This window comes from Pollachius pollachius (assembly GCF_949987615.1).
Source record: "Pollachius pollachius genome assembly, chromosome: 18".
NCBI lineage: Eukaryota > Metazoa > Chordata > Actinopteri > Gadiformes > Gadidae > Pollachius > Pollachius pollachius.
Genome location: NC_136951.1, coordinates 16,113,732 through 16,135,927, shown reverse-complemented (window position 1 = coordinate 16,135,927; position 22,196 = coordinate 16,113,732). Strand labels below are relative to the sequence as shown.

Here is a 22,196-nt window from a genome sequence, read left to right as displayed (position 1 = left end):
TATCATGAATTTATACTAACAATTTATCTATTGAATGTCCTCTCAAGAGAAGAATCCCCGTGAGTTAAAGGTAGTTACCAGGCTACCTACCGGGTAGGTAGATGGACAGGGAAGACATCCAATCATTTCATTTGGAATGAAGTGAAACTGGAATGAACTGATTGGACGAGCTTAGTATAGGCCTGCAACATCAAAAGTTTCCCCATTTTTGTTTATTTTTATGAGCATTCGATTCATGTATTGCTGTTGGGGTGTAAAGGATATAGCCAAAAGACTATTCTAAAATAAATTGCCTACCCCAGCTTTAATCCACATCGCTTCAATTAGTTCTCAACCGACGACAAAACACATCATCTTGTGACAATTTTATTGCTTTACACAACATGTGATCGGCATATCTACAAAACAAAGAACTTTGAATAGAAAAACAAAAGAATATAGAAAAAAACTGAGAAGATGCGACGTCGCAGCTCAATGTCTGTGTTTGTATCCAAGTGCCCGCGTAGGAAAACCAAGTCTGGAGGAAAACGGTGCCGACATCCCCCCTGAGTACTCTGCCTCCTTGGAGGGCGTGGCCAATGGTTACCACGGTAACCATGGTGGCGGCTGCTGTGAGGGTGTGCTGAGATCATCTGGAGGCCTTTCCGTTTTCATGGACGTCCATTCTGAGGCCGGGAGACAAAAGGTAACAAATTAAAAATAAACTTGACCCATGCAAGGAGAAAGTTTGCTTTTTTTTAATGATTTATCACTACTAAAGGGTGTACGACATACTACATCGATGACCCTTGACCTGCCATAAGCAGCTGCAGAATGACCATGTCTGTTTGTTTGAACAGAAACACGTGTGTCTATACCAAAGTCAAACTCAACCCTCTGCAAAAGTAATAAAGAATTTATAGAGAACAGATGACACAAGTAACAAGAAATGATTTGTACGGTCACTTGGCGGATGCTTTAATGCAAAGAGTCAACAATAATGTAACTGCCTGTATAACTAAATATACATACAATCAATCAATAAATAATTTGATTTAAGATGCACCGGTTCTAAGCACGGGCAGCACCAGAGGGAATTGAACCCTGGCACTGGTTGAGCGACCCAGGATCGTACTGAAGGTAAACCTAACGTGTGACCTTTACCCACCCGTTGTCGTCTTTAAGGTGCTGGTAGAGTTCAGCCTTGTTATTCACGGAGCTCGTCCTGCCCGCAAACTCCTGGTGTTTCCTGGAATTGGCCACCGTGATCCGATTGGTCCACAGCGCCAGAAGAGAGACCGGGCCTGGAAGACGGACAGAGAGAGACAGGGGCCGAGTACTGCGTTTTCATTGGCTGATGCCGTTCTACGTTGATTATTCGTTATTGGCCTGGGCCCAAATTTTCAGATTATGGTACAGTCCAGAATGTGTAAAATTACATTTAATTATCCTGATAAAAAATAAGTACAAAATATACAAATTGCAATAATATTTTAGCTTTACCTTTTTTTATATTAAACTCAAACAAGTTCATTGGATAAAGACCTGCCAACTCCTAGGCAAAATGCTAGGCCTACAAACACACTGGCAAGTGCTTTCAACAGTTTTAAATCTCGAACAACATGTATCTTTCACATCAGGGTTACCTTTGGCCTTCTCCGAGGGCTGGACCTCCTCTGTGGCCAGGCGCGGCTTCTTGTTCTGTGGCTCTGGGGAGTCGGGCGAGTCCTTTATCACCTCTGACTCCTGCTCCTCTTTCTCCAGCGCCCCCTTCAGTCTGGGGGATGTAACAAGACAAAAATGAGTACATGTAGGAGGGAGGGACAAAACTCTCGAAACTTGAACTGATCAAAATTAACAAAACACAATGAGTGTCCCCTTAAGAGTTCTTAGCCCCTTAAGAATTCTTAAAACTTAAGGGGACATGCTATTGGTAGAAAAGTTACAAATCTTCAACCTTTTTGGGATAATATAGATTTGCAGCATTTAGGATACACTTTAATCAAAGACTGACTAACAAGTGAATTCAGATACACATGGAGCAGTTTGGGGGGGGGGGGGGGGGGGGGGGGGCTTAGGACGCCCTAAGGGTTAGGCTATGGTCAATGGAACCCAGTACCTTTCGGCTGGAAGTCCACCCCAGTTAGCCATGACACACTCTCGCCCACTAATAAATAAAAGACCTCTCTGAGCCCGGCCAGCTCACTACTGGGTCGGTCTGACTGTGTGTAAGAATACTGCCAAAATATTTCCGATGACAAAACGCATCATCTTGTGGCAACTTTATTGCTTTACACAACGTGTGATCGGCATATCTGCATAGCAAAGAACTTTGAATGGAAAAACTACGTGTATATAAAAAGTGTATATAAAAAAACGGAGAAGGTCCGACGTCTGAGCTCAAAGTCTGTTGTGTTTGTATCCAAGTGCCCGCGTGGGAAAACGACGTCGGGAGGAGAACGCTCCCGACGTCCCCCGAGTCCCCCGCCTCCCTGGAGGGCGTGGTCCACGGTTACCACGGTAACCATGGTGGCGGCTGCTGCTGTGAGGGTGTGCTGTGATCACCTGGAGGCCTTGCCGTTTTCGTGGACGTCCATTCTGAAGGCCGAAAATTAAAAGGTAACGACTGAATAAGAAACTTATCCCATGCAAGGAGAAAGTTTGCTTTTCTTGTGTGAACAACGATACGATACGTAAGTACTTTATTGTCAGAGCAAGCCTGAAATGATTCTATACTAGACTATACTAAAGGGTGTACTGCCTACTACATTGATGACCCTTGACCTGCCATAAGCAGCTGCAGAATGCCCATGTTTATACTGCACATTTTATAATGTTTCACTTTGACATTGAACAGAAAAACACGTGTCTTCACCAAAGTCCAACTCAGCCCTCTGCAAAAGTAATAAAGACTATATAGAGAGCAGATTGCACAAGTCACAGGAAATGATTTGTACGATCATTTGGCGGATGCTTTATCCAAAGCGTCTTAGCAATAATGTAACTGCAATAATTACAGATACATGAGTGACTGAAACATTAGATTTGAGATGTAACCGTTCTAAGCAGGGGCAGTACCAGAAGGATTTGAAACTGGGCACTAGTTGAGCGACCCAGGATAGGATTAAAAGACTAAACCATTTTTTTGGGTCCTAAAAGTAAATTAAATGTCAATATCATTATCCCATTGAACAATGTCTGTTCAAAGGGACCAAGACCAAACTAAATCCAATGAATAAAATATCAGCAAAACATATGAATCAAGAGATTCTTTAATAAAAGGTCAAATTCACTACAGCAAACACAGCTGAATGGACACTACATTTACAGATTCAATGCAATTTACAAATGACTGTATGTGTGCGAATGAATATATGCATATGTACCTTTTTAAAAGTGTTCATTCAGTAATGTTAAGGAGATAACACCTTGCAGCCAATCATAGCTCTTGGCAGAATGGCAGAACCCAACAAGTGCGAAACAAAACATCTTTTTTTTTTTCTTTTTTTATCATCCATCATTTTATTAGATATGTTCACAAAGTCCCCTTCTTCTGTCTTCACAGCTCACATCTGTCCATTTTAAGTTGGTCGCTTCCCCGAACCTCCTCAAGCAGTTCTTCTCCTTGCCACCATCAGGTTTCTCGCTAGACCAGGAGGGGTGATCCGCTGACAGGACGGTCCCATCAACCCATCTCCACATCCCTTCACTGGCCTCATCTGTCGCTCCGAGCCAGAAGTACCCACCATACCTGCTAATGAAGTCAGTCTCCTCTTTACTGTCCACAACCACAAGATCTGCACCTTGGGAAACACATAACTCCCTGCTCTTATTCCAGGATCCCAGCATATTGGAAAGCCGGTAACATTTATAACCAAAATTATCCCAGCCATTTGGACAGCCCAGTTTACAAAGCAGTGATTCTCTCTGCTCTGTCACATTCTTCAGCCTTTGGAGAAGTTGCTCCACGTCTCTGTCCATGCTTAAAGTCTTCGTCTTGTGTTGCACTGCCAACCCAAGCAGTCCAGCCAGCAGGGCAACAGACAGCAGGCCCAGAAGCACCACCACTGCACTGATCGGCCACCGAGGAGGGCTCACAGGGTCCGGCTGCTGACTTCTTACTGTTCCCAGAGTGTTGGGGGACTCCTCTGTCCCCACATAGTCCTGGTGTTGATCTCCGAGGCTCTCAATGCTATCGTAGATGTCCTCTATACCCTCCTCTCCATCTCCTTGTGTGTTCCTGGCCTTGGTCATCATGTTGGGCCTGGCGTGAATCACCTCAGCCATATTCTGGTCCAAGCTGTTTTCAGAGTTTCTTATCGTTGTACCGCTATGCGTGCTTGGTCTTTCTGTGCGTTTTGAATGCCAGCATGTCAGACTTAACACCTACTTTGATAAAACAAGAAGTATTTCAACCGGATGCCATTTTCTTCATGGGCTTGCAGAGACACTGTGTATGATAAGACACATCCTGTTTTCTTAGTAAGTGGAAATGCAAATCACTTATGGTCATAACCGTAAGGTTGATAGTTCGATCCACATTAAAAGGTCCAAAAATACACATTAAGACATTCTTCTAATACACATTTGAGCCTTAGGTCTTGGCTGAAATAAAGTTATAGTTCCCCAGTGGAACTGACTGCCCATTTGCAAGAGAGCGGTTATGAATGCAAGGTACATGTACACGTTTTTGTAAGTCGTTTTCTTCTGTCTTCTGGGAAAAGATGGCACACACCATTTTCTACAGAAAGTATTATCTCTGCCTACACTTCTGACCACTTGGTGTAAGACTTACACCAAGTACAGCAAACCTGGTATCATGAATTGATTGTAACAATTGATCTATTGAATGTCCCCTCAAGAAAAGACTCCCCCTAAATTACAAAGGTAGCTACCAGGCTACCGACTATGTTGGGAGACGGGAAAGTAAGCCATCCAGTAATTTCATTTGGCCCAAATGAAATGATTGGACAAGGTTAGTATAGGCCTGCAACATCCACAGATGCCCCATTTTTATTTATTTATTTTGTCTGAGCATTTGATTTATGTATTGCTTTTGGGATGTTAAGAATATCGCCAAAAGATTATTGTAAAATGAATTGCCTTCCTCAGCTTTAACACCGCATCGCTTCAATTAGTTCTCAACCGACGACCAAACACATCATCTTGTGACAACTTTATTGCTTCACACAACGTTTGATCGGCATATCTACAAAACGAAGAACTTTGAATAGAAAAACAAAAGTGTATATAAAAAAACGGAGAAGGTCCAACGTCGGAGCTCAAAGTCTGTTGTCTTCGTATCCAAGTGGGAAAAACGACGTCGGGAGGAAGAACGCTCCCGGCATCCCCCGAGTCCTCCGCCTCCGTGGAGAGCATGGTCACCACGGTAACCATGGCGGCTGCTGCTGCTGCTGTGAGGGTGTGCTGTGATCATCAGGAGGCCTTGCCGTTGTTGAGGATGTCCATTCTGAAGGCCGGAAGAGAAGAGGTGACAAATTAAAAATAAACTTAACCCATGCAAGGAGAAAGTTTGCTTTTTTTGCTTTTATTATCACTACTAACAGTGTTGGGAAGGGTACTTTTAAAATGTATCCAGTTACAGAATGCAGAATACATGCCTAAAAATGTAATATGTAACAAATTCAGTTACATCACTCAATCTGAGTATTTTATTCTGAATACTTGGATTACTTCCAGATTGAATTGCATTTTATAAGTGTAGGAATGCGTCATCAAATCCTGCTTACTAAACAGGCCTATTCTGGTGTGCTCTTCTATTCCAACTGGCTGAATGTGTTAGGCCCAAGTCTCATATCATTTGCTGTAGAGAACAAAGACTATGAGGGCAGGGGGGTAGCCAGGACATTATTGCTGGGGGGGAGGGGGGGGGTGTCCATTCAACTGTGTTTGCTGTAGGGATTTTGACCTTTTGACCTTTTATTAAAGGGGGGGGGGGTCTCTTATTTGGGGTGGCACCTGATTGTCAAAAACTTCCATTTTGAAACTCACGCACCGCGTCACTCAGAGCGGCCGTTTTCCCGCAGCCTGTCAGGCCATAAACAATGGATTGAATAAACGTTCTTATGGACACTAATAATGTCTTATTGATAATCCCAAGTTATTTCAATGGGTGCTTAGATGTTGTGCGATGTGCCATGATTATCTGAGGGGTTCGGGAGATGAGGATGTTTTTAGTGCAAATTACAGAAAGACAAATTGTCATTTTAGGCAACAGTCTACTGCTACTCTGAACACAGTAGAACAAACAGATAATTTATACACAAGTGTTTTGTTGTGATGACACTACATTGTGGCAAAGTCAAGATACAGAATTGAATAATAATTGAATAATTAGCTGAGGGGACAAAGGCAAGGGCAGCAAATGCAGTCCTGATAGAGAACTAGTGTGGTTTGCAGCAACTGGAAACCAGCCAATGACTGTCATGACTCTTTACCGCCTAACCTCAGCCTCCAACACCAAGAGCAACTGTTGAAAAAATAAAAGAATGTAACAAGAGCAGCATCTATGTACAGATCCTGCAGTAACCAGTTAAGTCTTCATGTCATCTCCTTTTAAGGAGATTACACCTCGCAGCCAATCACAGCTCTTATCGAATGGCTGAGCTCAACAAGTATGGAACAAAACAACCGTCTGTTGGCATTAAGATTTATAAAATGGTCACAAATAAATGTTTTCATCGATCATTTTGTTACACTTTATTCACAAAGCACCCAGTTTAAGTCTTCACAGAGCTCATCCGTCCATTTTAAGTTGGTCTGCTCCCTGAACCTTCTTAAGCAGTTCTTGTCCTTGCCACCATCAGGTTTCCCTTTTCTCCAGGAGGGGTTATCCACTGACAGGACGGTCCCATCAACCCATCTCCACAACCCTTCACTGGCCTCGTCTGTCGCTCCGAGCCAGATATTCCTGCCGTACGTTCTAATGAAGTCCATCTCCTCTTCACTGTCCACGACCACCAGATCTGCTCCGTGGATAACACAGAGCTTCCTGAACTAACTTCCAGGATCCCTACCCTCCGGAAAGACTGTAACATTTACAACCAAACTTATGCGAACCACCTGGACAGTCCTGTGGGCAGAGCAGTGCGTCTCTCTGCTCTGCCACATTCTTCAGCCTTTGGAGAAGTTGCTCCTCGTCTCTGTTCATGCATACGGTCTTCTCCAAGACGGTCTTGTGTTGCACTGTTAACCCAATGAGTCCAGCCAGCAGGACAATAGACAGCAGGCCCAGAAGCACCACCACAGCCCTGATCGGACACCTTAAACGGCTCACAGTTGACTTCTTACTAACCCGCCTTTATCTTGTCACGGTAGCGGTCTCTGTAATGACCTTGATGTGGAGTCTGACATAGACTCCCGAGGGTAGGTCAACGTTGTAAGATCTTGGTGTTGGAGCTTATTGAACGAGGATGTTTGTTTCTCCTTCATGTCTTGATCCTTCCTTCTGAAAGCCTGGAGTTCAGGCCACTTAGGATGTAGTTTCTCCTGGCTAACGGGCAAAGGTGTTCTGATATGCCGACCCCATCAATAGCTGTGCTGGGGATGATCCATGCTACAACGGGCTAGCCCACTAAGCCATGAGTGCCTTGTCTGTATCCTCCCCCTTACCCAGGAGAGATTTCACCGTCCGCACGGCTCCTTCAGCTTCCCCGTTGCTCTGCGGATAACGGGGGCTGCTGGTCACATGGCTGGAGTCGTATTCTCTGGCGAAGTCCGCAAACACAGTTGCACAGAATCGGGGGCCGTTGTCGGTGACGACAGTCTCCGGGACTCCATGGCATGTGAATATGGACTTCAACTTCTCCTTTAAATGGGCTGTGGTAGTTGAGGTGAGGTTAGCTTCATCAATGTAGCGTGAGAAGGTACAAGGTACATTGCACTCTAACTGATCTGCTGCAAAGCGCTGCTATGGTCTAGCAGGTAATGGTGTCGTCAGCCGTGGTTCTGGTGCATTGTGCTTTGCACATATCACACAGTTTTCCACATTCTGTGATATGTGTTTGGTCTGACCCCGCCACCATACAGACTGCTATGCTCTGGCAATACATTTTGTCATGCCCTGGCCCAATATGATTTTTAATCTGCATCAAATTGATCCGGATTTGGAAACCCCATGTTTTTGCTATCCAGGATCTCCTGATCCATCGTACTTTTATAGGAAAAAGGAACATTGGATTGGATCACTCTGATCCAAATACCAGATTTCAGGATTACCAAATCCTGTTTACCAGAGCCTTAACTGGAACCAACAGTGTAGCCTACTGGCTCAGCAAAGAACAACAGGTAGGCAAAAAATACTTCCCCCTCAATCACTGGAGTCAGCTCCAGGAAAAACATTTCCTTTGCAGGAGAATTTTGGTCACATTCTTCTGTAGTCATAGTCTCTTCAATTGTGGCCCCTCCATCACCTTCTATGCCTTCAATGCCATGCAGAGCTTCAGATTTTTCTCCTCCTATGATATCAAGGACCATATCAGTGAACTCACCCCTCTTATATGGCTTGTTACCTGTTTGCTTTTTTTTGGCTCCCGTAAGAACTTTCGTTGCCCTGGCCCTAAGGTTCTTCCATCGCAGCATAACTTATTTTATGGTCCTCTTCTGGCCAGACCCCATGGCATTGACATGATTGGTTATGTCCTCCCAAATGTTGTCTTTTCCTTTATTGGTCACTTCTCCACCCTTGCAGAACTGAAACCTCCTACTATTGAGGCAGAATTGCCCTGAAACACCCTCCAGTAGTGCACAGGTTTCTGCCACAGTGGAATTAGGCCCATTTGAGTCCATCGTTTCAACTCTTTGGTGTAGCCAATACTGAACTTATAAGCCTTGAGTGTGATTGCTTTGGCTTGTGCTCAATTAGGCTCAAACCAGTCAGCTCGTTGCTGGTTAATGGGTGAGACTATTTAAATACATCATGTCTTTGCACCCACAGCTGATAGCTTTGAGATTTTTTTTTGTTTTTTTTACCATATCTCATTACATTTGACATGCTTCGTATATTTTCTTTATATCCATGGTCACTGTCTTGGTGAACGTTTTTTTAAAAATGCATATATCATCAGAAAACATTGGTTTTGTGATCATTCACTTAAAAAGAACCTGATTTTATTTGCTTCCAAAAGTCACAACTGATCCACCCTTCCGATGGGATCAGGATAATCCTGTTTTTTTAGTCAAATAATCAAAGTTTTGAAAAACCCAAAGGGCAGGTTTGATCCAGATCAAATGTAAGATCAGATTCCATGATCTGATCTTAGTTCAGAATCCCTCTTTTGCCTTGAAAGACCCATTTCCAAGATTTGATCCGATCCGAAATCCCACTGGATGACTTTAGAAAAACTGGCCCTGGTGACCTTCATGAATCTTGTTGAGCATCCCCTCTTGCATAGTAACGGGGATGACGAGTCTTTTGCCCTTCATTAGTAGACCGTCTGCTACCAGCAGATCCTGACGGTACTGCCAGTCCTGTTGAAGTTGTGGTGGGAGAGCCTTTCTGTTAGGCCATCCGGTCTGCACCATGCTTTTGAGTCTTTTTTTTGTCCAAACTAAATCCAATGTATAAAATATCAGCAAAACATATTAATCAAGGGCTGCTTTAATAAAAGGTCAAATTAACTACAGCAAACACAGCTGAATAGATTCAACTTCATTTACAGAATCAATGCAATTTACAAATTACTGTATGTGTGCGAATGCATACCTTCAAAAGTGTTCATTCAGTAACGCAAAACTAAGTACAGACCTACAAGCCGAATCAGACATCAGGACACAAGTGTACTGTTCTCTCTGAACACTGTAGAACCACTAGATAATTTATACACAAGTGTTTTATAGTGATCACACTACATGGTACCAAAGTCAAGATACATTTCAACAGAAAAATAATTAAATAATTAGCTGAGGGGACAAAGGCAAAGGCAGCAAATGCAGTCCTCGATAGAGAACCAGTGTGGTTTGCAGCAACTGAAATCCAGCCAATGACTGTCATGATTCTTTATCGCCTAACCTCATCCTCCAACACCGAGAGCAACTGTGGAAACATTTAAAAAAATAATGTCACAAGTTCAGCATCTATGTACAGCTCCTGCAGTGATCAGTGAAGTCTTCATGTCATCTCCTTTTAAGGAGATAAAACCTTGCAGCAAATCAAAGCTCTTATCGGATGGCAGAACTTAACAAGTATCAAACAAAACATTGAGTGTCTGTTGGCATTAAGATTTAAGAAATAGTCAACGAAACAAATCAGTCAGACAAAGAAATGTTTCCATCCATCATTTCATTGATTTTTCACAAAGCCCATAGTTACCGGCTTCACAGGTCTCATCTTTCCATTTAAAGTTGGTCTGCTCCCTGAACCTTCTTAAGCAGTTCTTGTCCTTGCCACCATCAGGTTTCCCCTTTCTCCAGGAGGGGTGATCCGCTGACAGGACGGTCCCATCAACCCATCTCCACAACCCTTCCCTGGCCTCATCTGTCGCTCCGAGCCAGATGTTCCTGTCGTACCTGCTAATGAAGTCCAGCTCCTCTTCACGGTCCACGACCACCAGATCTGCTCCGTGGGAAACACAGGACTCCCTGCTCTTATTGACACATTGAAATGCCGGTAACATTTACAACCAAACTTATCCCAACCACCTGGACAGTCCTGTGGGCAAAGCAGTGCGTCTCTCTGCTCAGTCACATTCCTCAGCCTTTGGAGAAGTTGCTCCATGTCTCTGTCAATGCTTACAGTCTTCGTCTTGTGTTGCACTGCTAACCAAAGCAGTCCAGCCAGCAGGGCAACAGACAGCAGGACCAGAAGCACCACCGCAGCCCTGATCGGCCACCGAGGAGGGCTCACAGGGTCCGGCTGCTGACTTCTTACTGTTTGCAGAGACTTGGAGGACTCCTCTGTCCCCACATAGTCCTGGTGTTGATCTCTGAGGCTCTCAATGTTACTGTAGATCTCCGCTATCCTCTCCTCTCCATCTCCTTGTCTATACCTGGCCTTGGTCATCATGTTGGGCCTGGCGTAAATCACTTCAGCCATATTCTGGTCCAAACTGTCAGAGTTTACCTTATCGTCCTACTCCTATGTATGCCTAATCTTTCTGTGCGTTTTGAATGCCAGCATATCAAAGTCTTAACACCTCCTTTGATCGAACAGGAAGTATTTTAACCAGAATCTACATGGGCTTGCAGAGGCACTGTGTATGGTAAGACACATCCTGTTCTTTAAGGAAGTGGTACGTTTAGTGCATCACTTATGGTCATAAACGTAAGGTTGATTGTCTGAAAAAAGACCAAAATACAGATCAACATTCTTCAAATACACATTTGAGCCATATGCCTTGACTAAAATAAAGTTACAGTTCTCCAGCAGAGCTGACTGCCCATTTGCGAGAGAGGGGTTATGAATGCACGAGTGATAGGGTACATGTACAGTACATGTTTTTGTAAGTTGTTTTCTTCTGGGAAAGATGGCCCACACCATTTTTTACTGGCCCAACCCCATGATCTCTGCCCATGCTACCGACCACTTTGGTGTCAGACCTGTAGCCAACCGGTATCACGCTTTTTATTTTGTTACTCCCGGTATCATGAATTTATACTAACAATTTATCTATTGAATGTCCCCTCAAGAGAAGAATCCCCGTGAGTTAAAGGTAGTTACCAGGCTACCTACCGGGTAGGTAGACGGACAGGGAAGACATCCAATCATTTCATTTGGAATGAAGTGAAACTGGAATGAACTGATTGGACGAGCTTAGTATAGGCCTGCAAAATCAAAAGTTTCCCCATTTTTGTTTATTTTTATGAGCATTTGATTCATGTATTGCTGTTGGGGTGTAAAGGATATAGCCAAAAGACTATTCTAAAATAAATTGCCTACCCCAGCTTTAATCCACATCGCTTCAATTAGTTCTCAACCGACGACAAAACACATCATCTTGTGACAATTTTATTGCTTTACACAACATGTGATCGGCATATCTACAAAACAAAGAACTTTGAATAGAAAAACAAAAGAATATAGAAAAAAACTGAGAAGATGCGACGTCGCAGCTCAATGTCTGTGTTTGTATCCAAGTGCCCGCGTAGGAAAACCAAGTCTGGAGGAAAACGGTGCCGACATCCCCCCTGAGTACTCTGCCTCCTTGGAGGGCGTGGCCAATGGTTACCACGGTAACCATGGTGGCGGCTGCTGTGAGGGTGTGCTGAGATCATCTGGAGGCCTTTCCGTTTTCATGGACGTCCATTCTGAGGCCGGGAGACAAAAGGTAACAAATTAAAAATAAACTTGACCCATGCAAGGAGAAAGTTTGCTTTTTTTTAATGATTTATCACTACTAAAGGGTGTACGACATACTACATCGATGACCCTTGACCTGCCATAAGCAGCTGCAGAATGACCATGTCTGTTTGTTTGAACAGAAACACGTGTGTCTATATCAAAGTCAAACTCAACCCTCTGCAAAAGTAATAAAGAATTTATAGAGAACAGATGACACAAGTAACAAGAAATGATTTGTACGGTCACTTGGCGGATGCTTTAATGCAAAGAGTCAACAATAATGTAACTGCCTGTATAACTAAATATACATACAATCAATCAATAAATAATTTGATTTAAGATGCACCGGTTCTAAGCACGGGCAGCACCAGAGGGAATTGAACCCTGGCACTGGTTGAGCGACCCAGGATCGTACTGAAGGTAAACCTAACGTGTGACCTTTACCCACCCGTTGTCGTCTTTAAGGTGCTGGTAGAGTTCAGCCTTGTTATTCACGGAGCTCGTCCTGCCCGCAAACTCCTGGTGTTTCCTGGAATTGGCCACCGTGATCCGATTGGTCCACAGCGCCAGAAGAGAGACCGGGCCTGGAAGACGGACAGAGAGAGACAGGGGCAGAGTACTGCGTTTTCATTGGCTGATGCCGTTCTACGTTGATTATTCGTTATTGGCCTGGGCCCAAATTTTCAGATTATGGTACAGTCCAGAATGTGTAAAATTACATTTAATTATCCTGATAAAAAATAAGTACAAAATATACAAATTGCAATAATATTTTAGCTTTACCTTTTTTTATATTAAACTCAAACAAGTTCATTGGATAAAGACCTGCCAACTCCTAGGCAAAATGCTAGGCCTACAAACACACTGGCAAGTGCTTTCAACAGTTTTATATCTCGAACAACATGTATCTTTCACATCAGGGTTACCTTTGGCCTTCTCCGAGGGCTGGACCTCCTCTGTGGCCAGGCGCGGCTTCTTGTTCTGTGGCTCTGGGGAGTCGGGCGAGTCCTTTATCACCTCTGACTCCTGCTCCTCTTTCTCCAGCGCCCCCTTCAGTCTGGGGGATGTAACAAGACAAAAATGAGTACATGTAGGAGGGAGGGACAAAACTCTCGAAACTTGAACTGATGGGTTCAAAATTAACAAAACACAATGAGTGTCCCCTTAAGAATTCTTGCTATTGGTGCATGCTATTGGTAGAAAAGTTACAAATCTTCAACCTATAGATTTTCAGCATTTAGGATACACTTTAATCAAAGACTGACTAACAAGTGAATTCAGATACACATGGAGCAGTTTGGGGGGGGGGGGGGGGGGGGGGCTTAGCACGCCCTAAGGGTTAGGCTATGGTCAATGGAACCCAGTACCTTTCGGCTGGAAGTCCACCCCAGTTAGCCATGACACACTCTCGCCCACTAATAAATAAAAGACCTCTCTGGGCCCGGCCAGCTCACTACTGGGTCGGTCTGACTGTGTGTAACCCCTGTTCATCCGCCCCGGCGGCCGAGAGCCTGCCCCTACCTCTCCGAGTCCTGCCAGGCCTTGTCCTCCGGCTCCTTGGTGCCGTTCTTGTCGGGCCGCTCCTCGCGGTCCTCCCGCTTGCGGCCCCTCTTCTTGCGCTCCTCCTCCTCGGGGGGCTTGCTGCGGCACGCCACGATGCAGTCCAGCACGCGCTGGTGGCGCTCCGAGCCCGCCGCGTGCGTCTTCACCAGCGTCTCCAGCTCGTTCCACATGATGCGGTACTGCTCGTCCCTGGAGAGGCGGGAACCAGAGATCTCGTGGTTAATACCGACGTGTGTGTCCCCATGACAACGAGCGACGCCGCACGATTTCATTGGTTGAAGTCACTGTAGAAAAAACTGTTTTGAAGCATTCCACCGATTGAATGATTTAACGGACTAAGTATCTAATGGGGGCATCTCGTTGGCCCAATTCACTAGTAAGCCAACCATGTAGGCGATACGCCTCGTAGAGACACAGGTTCGATTCCCACCTGTGGTCCTACGCTATACATCATTCCGTCTCTTCTGCAACCCGCTTTCCTGTCTCTAGTCCCTGCCATGTCCATCACGGCACAAAAACATGAACATATAACAAAAATCTGACCTCATGGGGAGTCCATTCTCCATTGCTGGTTTTAAACATTGGTGCCGTAGCACAAACACCGGCCCTCACCTCTTGAGGCCCTTGAGGATAACAGAAGCCACTCCGGGATCCGTTTATGGTTTTAAACCTTGGTGCCGTAGCACAGACATCGGCCCTCACCTCTTGGGGCCCTTGCCCCGGGAGCCAACGGTGGAGATGGGCAGGGGGTCGTTCTTCCTCTCCATGTCCACCAGGTTGTAGACGGTCTTCTGACAGGTCAGGACGTCCTCCTCGCTCAGCGCCTCCTTCACGATCAGGTTGGCCAGGGGGACCACCTGGGAGAGAGACATGGAGGACGGAGAGAGAGAGGGAGGGAGAGTAAGAGATGGAGAAAGGGAGAGAGAGGGTATGAAAGAGTGAGACAGTGAATGAGAGAGTGAGTGCAAGAGACAGAGAGAGGGATAATATTCAATATTGACGAGGACAATTGATTGGAGTTTGAAATTCTTTTTTTTTCTGCTTTTCCTGATAGGCTCTTGCAACCAGTTCTTTGTGGACCATCAACTGACAGCTGCCAAGTCCCTCAAAGGTAACTTTGTTGTTATTGATCTGCAGCTTAAAACTAATGCCTCATCCACTAAAATAGTCTTTGGCAGATATGAAAGATGTTTTAAACTCATTGATATATTGACATTATGTTGGTCTGTGGGCAGTGCATGTTGTAGACGGTGGTCTGGGAGATGATCGCTGATATGAATTATTAAGTTAAATTAACTGTGTGTCTGTCTGTGGTTCCCGTACCGCCTGCATGTTGAAGATGGTGGTCTGGGAGATGATCATGGGCCAGTACCGGGTGTAGCGCTCCAGCTGGGCCTTGGCCCGGTCAGCGGGGAACCGCCCCCCGGGGTTGGGGGCCGTCTCTGCGACCGGAGTCAGCCGGTTCTCCCTCATGAACTCCCCGAAGTCCTGAGGAATCATCCCTTCATGATCAACGGCTTGTAGCGGCATATAAAGGATATACAACAGAGATAGCCGGGATAAGACTGTCTGAACTATGTGTTGACTCTTTGGTGAGAGAGCGAGGGACTCGCTGTGCGATCGACCAAATTTTATAAAGTATATTTATTTTACTCATTAAATGTCTTATAGAAATTGAACAGCTGGATACGATATTTGTACATTATTTTCGATCTGAAGATTTTCTATTTTCAAACAGTTTTTTGGAGAGAAATGCTGAAAAAATTGCATCACGTTATCAAACTCAAATAGCTTGATAATCAGTTTGAATAATCGTGATTTCAATATTGACCAAAATAATGGCGATAGTGATTTTCCCCACAGTGGAGCAGCCCTACGGTGATGCGGTAGTCGGTGACCCGCCCGCCGCAGCCCTCGCTGATGGAGGGCGGGTCCTCCAGGGTGGAGCGGGTGCTGTTGAGCACGTGCAGGAAGATCTCCCCGCCGTGGCTGCTCAGCATGTGGCTGATGACCTTCGACCCCGACTTCCGGGGCTGCTCCAGCAGCACCGATCGGCCTGATCAACACAGACGGGTCAAATTAAATCAATTAATAGCGAGTTATCTATTTGACTTGGGCATTTTTGACGCTAAATACAAGGAGAACCTTAAAATATGACTTGGGCAATTTTGCTATGAGGCTAACGACCAACAGCAGTTAAAACACGATTTAGCCAAGCGTATAGCCTGTCGCAAAATTTTAAAAAAGCTCTCGTCCTTTTTACTACGTCTGACTTATCGAATAAAACCAAAGCAAACCCTTCTAATCAGTGAGTGTGATTGTGTGGTCGGACTGTTACCAGGTGCCTGCGTACCGTTGAGGAGGAAGTTGGTGAGGCATGACGAGGGACGGCTGTTGACGTCCGTGGGGGAGATGCGGTAAGCACCCGTACAGTAGTGCAGCTCTGCGGGAGGGGAGGGGAGGGGGAATATCTCCACCGTTTACATCACAACTCACCCAGAAAACTCACTAATACACTGTCATTTACACTAACGAATCAGAATACATCCTAATTCCAAGTGGGAAAAACGATATTATGGTTGGTGGAATAGAAAATAACATAACATGCACAATATGATGATGCATATATATATTTTTAAATACTGTCATTAGAACGTATCTCATCCAGGCCGAGACACACTATCTTTTTTTTTAACAGGCATGAGGGACCGAAACCCCCCCTGCCCCGTCCCCGGTTAGGGTGTCGGTGCTCAGCCTACCGACGCTGTTGGTCCGCGGCGTGCACCACTTCAGCGTGACTGTCTCCTTCAGGCCGCTGTCTCTGCTGGTGCTGCCCGCCATGTGCAGGTCGCCTGCAGGGGGCGACACAACAACAGTCGGGGGTGGATGTTATGACGGCTAGCGTCAACGGTGTCTAAGCATTGATTCTATGTGAAGTAGCATCAGATTTACTTAAAGGGATTGTATTATGCCACCGGGTGTAGGTGTGATTAGGACACGCCCACTTGTGATGTCGCTAAAACACAGGAAAAGGCAGATTTCAAACAACTTGTAATGGCTGACCACTAATATCAGCCGTTTGACTAAGCATTGCTGCTGTGTATTGTTGCATAGAATTGTTACTACCAATTCTCACACTGTATCCAACACTGTGAGAGCTATGTGGCTCTTTAGTCGACTAAAGAAGCGAGGTAGTTCTTCGGACCAAAAGTCATATGTTTTACAGTCGGAGATAGAGGAGGATCAGTGTCATTGGGACCCCTCATAATCCGTTTACGTGTTTGGTCCTAATTTGTTTTCAACCCACCGCTCTTGAAGAACTCCAGGTGTGCGTCTCGGTGGTGCAGGAGCTCCACGTCGTAGTTGGCAGATGTGTTGGCGTGCTGCTCTTCCTAAGCGAGTACGAACAACGTTGAGCAGTGATACACAGTTCGGTGTGGCCGTGTACACGCACGTACGCACAGACACACATGCACAGAGATGGGTGAACACTGCTGATTTCATGGTTCAGGATGGGAAGGGTGTGGGTGAGAGGCCGAAGGTTCAGTTTGCTAATCTTTTAATGTTTAATTATGTCCATCAGCCTTTTCATGTTGGTTTGGACGTCCTTCAGATAATACATAGGCTGGTGTTGATTACCATTGATGGACAAATCCAAAACGTACAGAACACCTTCCTTTTAACAAACATCTGTTGTGGTGAATGGAATACTATCAACAGTTGGATACAGCGAAGAGGAGGACTAAGATGGCCACAGTTAAAAACAACACTACTTATCATGATAGCACAAACGGGCACACGGAGACACGACAAAGGAGATGCAGTAGAGGTGGAGGTTCACATAGATGGGACCACTATGTCTGGATCGCTATGGGCTAGACTGCAGATTTGCTAGAGACGGACACCAAACTCTTGGGAAAGTCAAGGAGAGGCATACTGGTCACAGAAGACTAAACAATAAACTAAAAATGTCCCGCAGGACATAGACAGTCAACAGTTTGTACGCGTGTCTATAGCATACAAGTGACTGAATAGGTGGTTTTGTATCTTTTTTGGGGGTTTGTATGTTTAAGCTTTATACTTCGATTAACTAGTGCAAGGGCTTTTATTGATTTCTTTCATCCTCTGAGACCAAAATTGCCTCTCCTTTACTATGACCTAAATACATTAAATCGTATACAACACAATCGTCCAATCGGAAGGGTGGGAGGAGGGGGAAAAAAAAGCTGAAATTGAAATTGTTAGCCTTGCACTACCAGAAGTAAAAGCAGCTATGAGGAGTCAGCACTCTGATAAAAGCTCTGAACAATGGCAAAATAGACTGTTGCGCTCAATGCAATAACTGTTATTAAGAATTTTTGCTATTTATTAATCTTCAAAAAAATATTCTAGCCTGTGAGAGCCGGAATTCAGTCAAATTAATATCTGGCAAGTAACTTTTTTCTTTTCTGTTGTCAACAGGAAATGAAAACGCGTATTTCTTAATTTAATTGATGTGCCACCATGAAGGTATTCATAGAGCTCACAGGATCCATCTTCTGAATCCATCTTAATTCATCTAAAGTGCTTTTCCTAAAAAACTAAACATAAACTCCTCATTGAGGCTTTAAGAGGTGTGTGTGGGCTAGCTAAAAAAAACGCCAAACTCCCCTCAGGTTTTTCATGCGTGTGTGAGCGAATACTAACCTGTTCGCAAACATTTAATGTGGGCTAGCAAAACAGAAAATACAGCATGAAACCAGCAGCAGGTTCAAAGGTCAAGATCAACATGCAGATGAGATATTTCCAAACCATGCAGATGAGGAACAAAATAAAAAGAATCAGCCATGAAGGATGGGTAGAAGCACACTCAAACAGACAAAGATAAAGTAAAGTGAGTATAGGTAGCCGTTTCTTTTGTCTTTTAAATCAGTTCATTTTCGTTTCTTACATTTATCTTTTTGCACGTTCATAAAAATGACTTATTTTATAACTATTCATTCTTATGACTGTCCTGTACTTCTGTGACACCCACATTTCCCATCGGGGGATCGATAAAACAGATCATCCAGAACCCCCTTGTGCGAGTCTAGTGTTGTAGGGAGTGGTGGTGTAGCTGTACAGGCTGAGGGCCACAGAGCCGCTGGCTTACCTTCATGGGGATGTTGGTGATGGTGGTGGAGGCCAGGTCGAAGTGCTGCTGCACCAGGATGTTGAGCTTGGTGGCCAGGTGTCGGCCCGCCCGCACACTGTGCACCTCACTGGTGAGTAAGGGAGAGATCTGGCCGGGCCAGATGGCCCCGGGTGTCAAACACATTTCTTCAACCCCGTCCACGTTTGAAAGTTGGTGAGTGCTCATCGCACCATGTTCGTCGTTAGCTTGTGGCTGTTAAAGGCTGATTATGATTCCACGTCGACACAATGCAAGGAGCTCGCAGACGCTTCCACGCAGTCGCGAATCTGGGTTGGTTCTGCGTCGGGTTTTAGTGAGCGGACCAATCACCGCCCTTACTGCTGCGTCGCCTCGACGCAAGGTTAACATTTTTGGGAGGCGCTTGCGATTACCGATTACGGAAGGACGTAATCTGTCCGTAAACCCCCTTGCGTTGCGTCGACGTGGAACCATAATCAGCCCTTTAGTCATGAGGCGGTATGTTTGTACATACAGGACTTTTTTATTCGTTTTAATTATTTGGCTAGTCCAAAATGCCTGTGGCAGTTGTATGCATAACATAACCCCAATTCCCCTGAAAAATCTGTTCCTTAGAATCCAGTTATCAAAAGCAATAATTCTATAAGTCAACACTGTGAATCGTTAATTGATTGGTATTATTTAACAGGAGTTTTTTCCTGGTGCATCTGATGCAATGTATCATAATTTGCCTTTAAATATGGTACTTGTGGGGAAGGTTTTTAATTATGTACAAATATTTCAGTGAGCACACCTCTTTCTTTGGTCGGTCAGACACCAGTGCGTCCTCTCCCATTGGGAAGATGTGCACCAGCACCAGCTCACACTGCTGGATGGCCATCAGCCTGGAGGAGAACATGGTCACTTCCCTTCAGCCAATCAGGTAGACGCAAACTCACACATAGTACCAAAAGGGAGGTTTTAGCAAAGGGACCTTTTCGGATGCCGTCCTCGTTGCGAGCCTGACTCGCTCTTGCTCGGTACGTACCTGTCCGAGCCTGCGGCCAACTTGTTTTGTTCCATGAGTGTCTCCTGGATGCAGTCTTCTAACATGCGCACGTGTGTGTCACTGTGAAGACACACCAAAATATATTGGGACTCATAACAGGTTATTATTATGGCTGTTGGTGACAAACCACAATTATACAGTTATTCAGGTTACTTAATTCATCCAAGGAGAAAATGTAGGTTATAATTGCTTTAGAAAATGATATAGTAAAAGATATCACAAAAATATAATAACACAAATGTAGATTAAGGCATGTATACCAAAACATATGTTGGTGTACATGCACAATTAACTGATGCATATTTATAATAGAATGAACAATTAATAAAGGAAAAGTTTTAAACAGTTTAAAATGAGTGTGCGTCAGTGCCCTCCCTCGTGGATTCGGGGCGACGCTCCAGCGGGGTCAGCCCACCTCTTGGCGTTGGTGAGGCAGATGATGCGGCCCCGGTTGGCCACGCGCTCGGCCGTGTCCATGAGCACCGTGCGCTGCTCGTGCTGCAGTTCCGTCAGCTTGCACAGCGACTCCACCGCCGCCACCAGGCCGTGCAGGACGCTGCAGCACTCGGGGTCCTCGCGGGGGTTGGGCGGCCCCACCGCCGCCAGCGCCGACATGAGCTACGACCACAGACGGGAGGAAGTGAGAAGAGAAACAGGAAGTAGGGGGGGCCCCGGCCTTAACCGCAATCACCGCTTCACCTAAACCCTTTTTTGTCACGAGATGATGATGTTGAGAGCGCCACAGTTTGGACGGCTTGGGCCGTTGCGTTGAGGTTTTCGTCCACTTGGTCCGTAACGAGTTGTTTTGCGTATCGAGGGTGCCTTGAATTACCTCGTGGGTGCTCTGGTCTTCCTGTCTCCAGGTGTTCAGGATGTGGAACTCGGAGTCACTCACAATGTAATTAATCTGTGAAGAAAAAGACAAGTGCACTCTTTCTGTTATTAGACAACAAAGCCAACTGATCCTATGTAACAAATGGCCTCCAGTGTTTATGTGACATAAATATGAGACGAGAGACACAAGACCTAAAGACGAGGCACACAGAGACAAGGCACACACACATACATAAAAGACCGACGAATGGAAACTGACCAGCTTGTTTAGGGGGTACACGTCGTAGAGGATCCGGCAGTACTCCATTGAACACTCGACCGCGCAGGTCCACAGCGACTTGGACACGGGGGCCAGGGGTATGACTCCCTGGGCACGGCTCTTGGTCAGCACGTCACACTCCACCTGCTGCCGGCTGGACTCGGCCATGTAGGGGCAGTGGTCCACCACAAAGGCCGTCTTGTGGGCCACGGAGAACATCTTCATGGTGGAAGGGTCTCGGTTTGGGGTTGGGTAGACTAGAGTACATAGGAGGAAGAGTGGCATTAAGGTACATGGACGAAACATAAGCACACACTTTTCTGTTGTGCTTGACTGGTACCTTCGCCATCATCCATCACACTCCCTTATCTAACTCTTAGTATACATTATGATTGAGAAAATCAATGCATGCAAAAATGTGTCACGCAGACAAGATGTACTTTGTTTATCCAAGGTGAGAACTGAGGGTTAAGAATTAAAAATAAATAACAAAAAAAATAAAAAGATCGGGATGAACCTTATGTTAAGGGTCAAATTATTCCTACATCACCACAGGGTAGTGTTTATAATTGATCAACATGAAGCATAAAGCCAGGTTTACCTTGTGATTGTGACAGACCGCGGGCCTCTCCCTCTGAAGACCAGCTAAACCCGGCCAGGGGTTACAGATAAACCTAACCAGCTAAACTATGTGGCCCAACTACCTAATAGACGAGTGACCTAACTGGAAATAATACGTTTATAGCATTTTTATTAACTAGGAATACCCGAAGGCGAACATGTCGTGGATGTGTTACGACCACGTTAGCTGGTAGTGCCCAGCTCCGTCTGCTCTACCGTAATACCTATAAAAACACAATTCCTACCGTAATACCTATACAAGAACACCATCTACACGGGTCACATTTTGCTTGTATACGGCTGGTATCGTTTACACCCAATGCAACTTCGAAGGGATACAGTGATCACGGAAAATAAACTATTTAAAAGGAGCTAGGATGGTTTGTTATTAGCGGAACTGCTTAACGGTGGGGGGTTACGTTACTAGTGGTCCGACGGAGGCGCTGAGCCAGGGGCGCCGCGC

General features: G+C 45.2%; 4 protein-coding genes and 1 pseudogene across 5 annotated transcripts; all 5 read right to left on the bottom strand.

The window, feature by feature from the left end:
* Positions 1–367: 367 nt before the first annotated feature.
* LOC307089594 (integrator complex subunit 13-like) lies at positions 368–2,576 on the bottom strand (the record flags this gene model as incomplete). Its single annotated transcript, XM_079755943.1, has 4 exons — positions 368–665; positions 1,148–1,283; positions 1,626–1,756; positions 2,545–2,576. 4 exons carry the CDS (start codon positions 2,574–2,576, stop codon positions 629–631), a joined length of 336 nt encoding a protein of 111 aa, XP_079612069.1. The 3' UTR covers positions 368–628.
* A 928-nt stretch (positions 2,577–3,504) lies between these two features.
* On the bottom strand, positions 3,505–4,266 carry LOC307089593 (natural killer cells antigen CD94-like; the record flags this gene model as incomplete). Its single annotated transcript, XM_079755942.1, has 1 exon — positions 3,505–4,266. One exon carries the CDS (start codon positions 4,264–4,266, stop codon positions 3,505–3,507), a length of 762 nt encoding a protein of 253 aa, XP_079612068.1.
* Positions 4,267–6,699: 2,433 nt separating this feature from the next.
* Positions 6,700–8,148, bottom strand: LOC307089592 (perlucin-like protein; the record flags this gene model as incomplete). Its single annotated transcript, XM_079755941.1, is given in 4 exon segments — positions 6,700–6,996; positions 6,998–7,012; positions 7,016–7,262; positions 8,114–8,148. Coding segments are annotated over 4 exon segments (594 nt in total).
* A 1,524-nt stretch (positions 8,149–9,672) lies between these two features.
* LOC307089723 (hepatic lectin-like) lies at positions 9,673–11,032 on the bottom strand (annotated as a pseudogene). Its single transcript has one exon. The product of its transcript is annotated as a hepatic lectin-like (transcript).
* Positions 11,033–11,946: 914 nt separating this feature from the next.
* ints13 (integrator complex subunit 13) lies at positions 11,947–22,139 on the bottom strand. Its single transcript, XM_079756183.1, has 17 exons — positions 21,714–22,139; positions 21,113–21,369; positions 20,852–20,926; positions 20,435–20,637; positions 19,999–20,079; positions 19,765–19,855; positions 18,972–19,100; positions 17,148–17,232; positions 16,600–16,692; positions 16,194–16,283; positions 15,718–15,896; positions 15,164–15,328; positions 14,543–14,697; positions 13,799–14,029; positions 13,204–13,334; positions 12,726–12,861; positions 11,947–12,243 (listed from the first exon to the last, which is right to left on the bottom strand). The coding sequence occupies exons 2-17, from the start codon at positions 21,335–21,337 to the stop codon at positions 12,207–12,209; spliced, it is 2,106 nt and encodes a 701-aa protein (XP_079612309.1). The 5' UTR covers positions 21,338–21,369; positions 21,714–22,139; the 3' UTR covers positions 11,947–12,206.
* Positions 22,140–22,196: the final 57 nt, after the last annotated feature.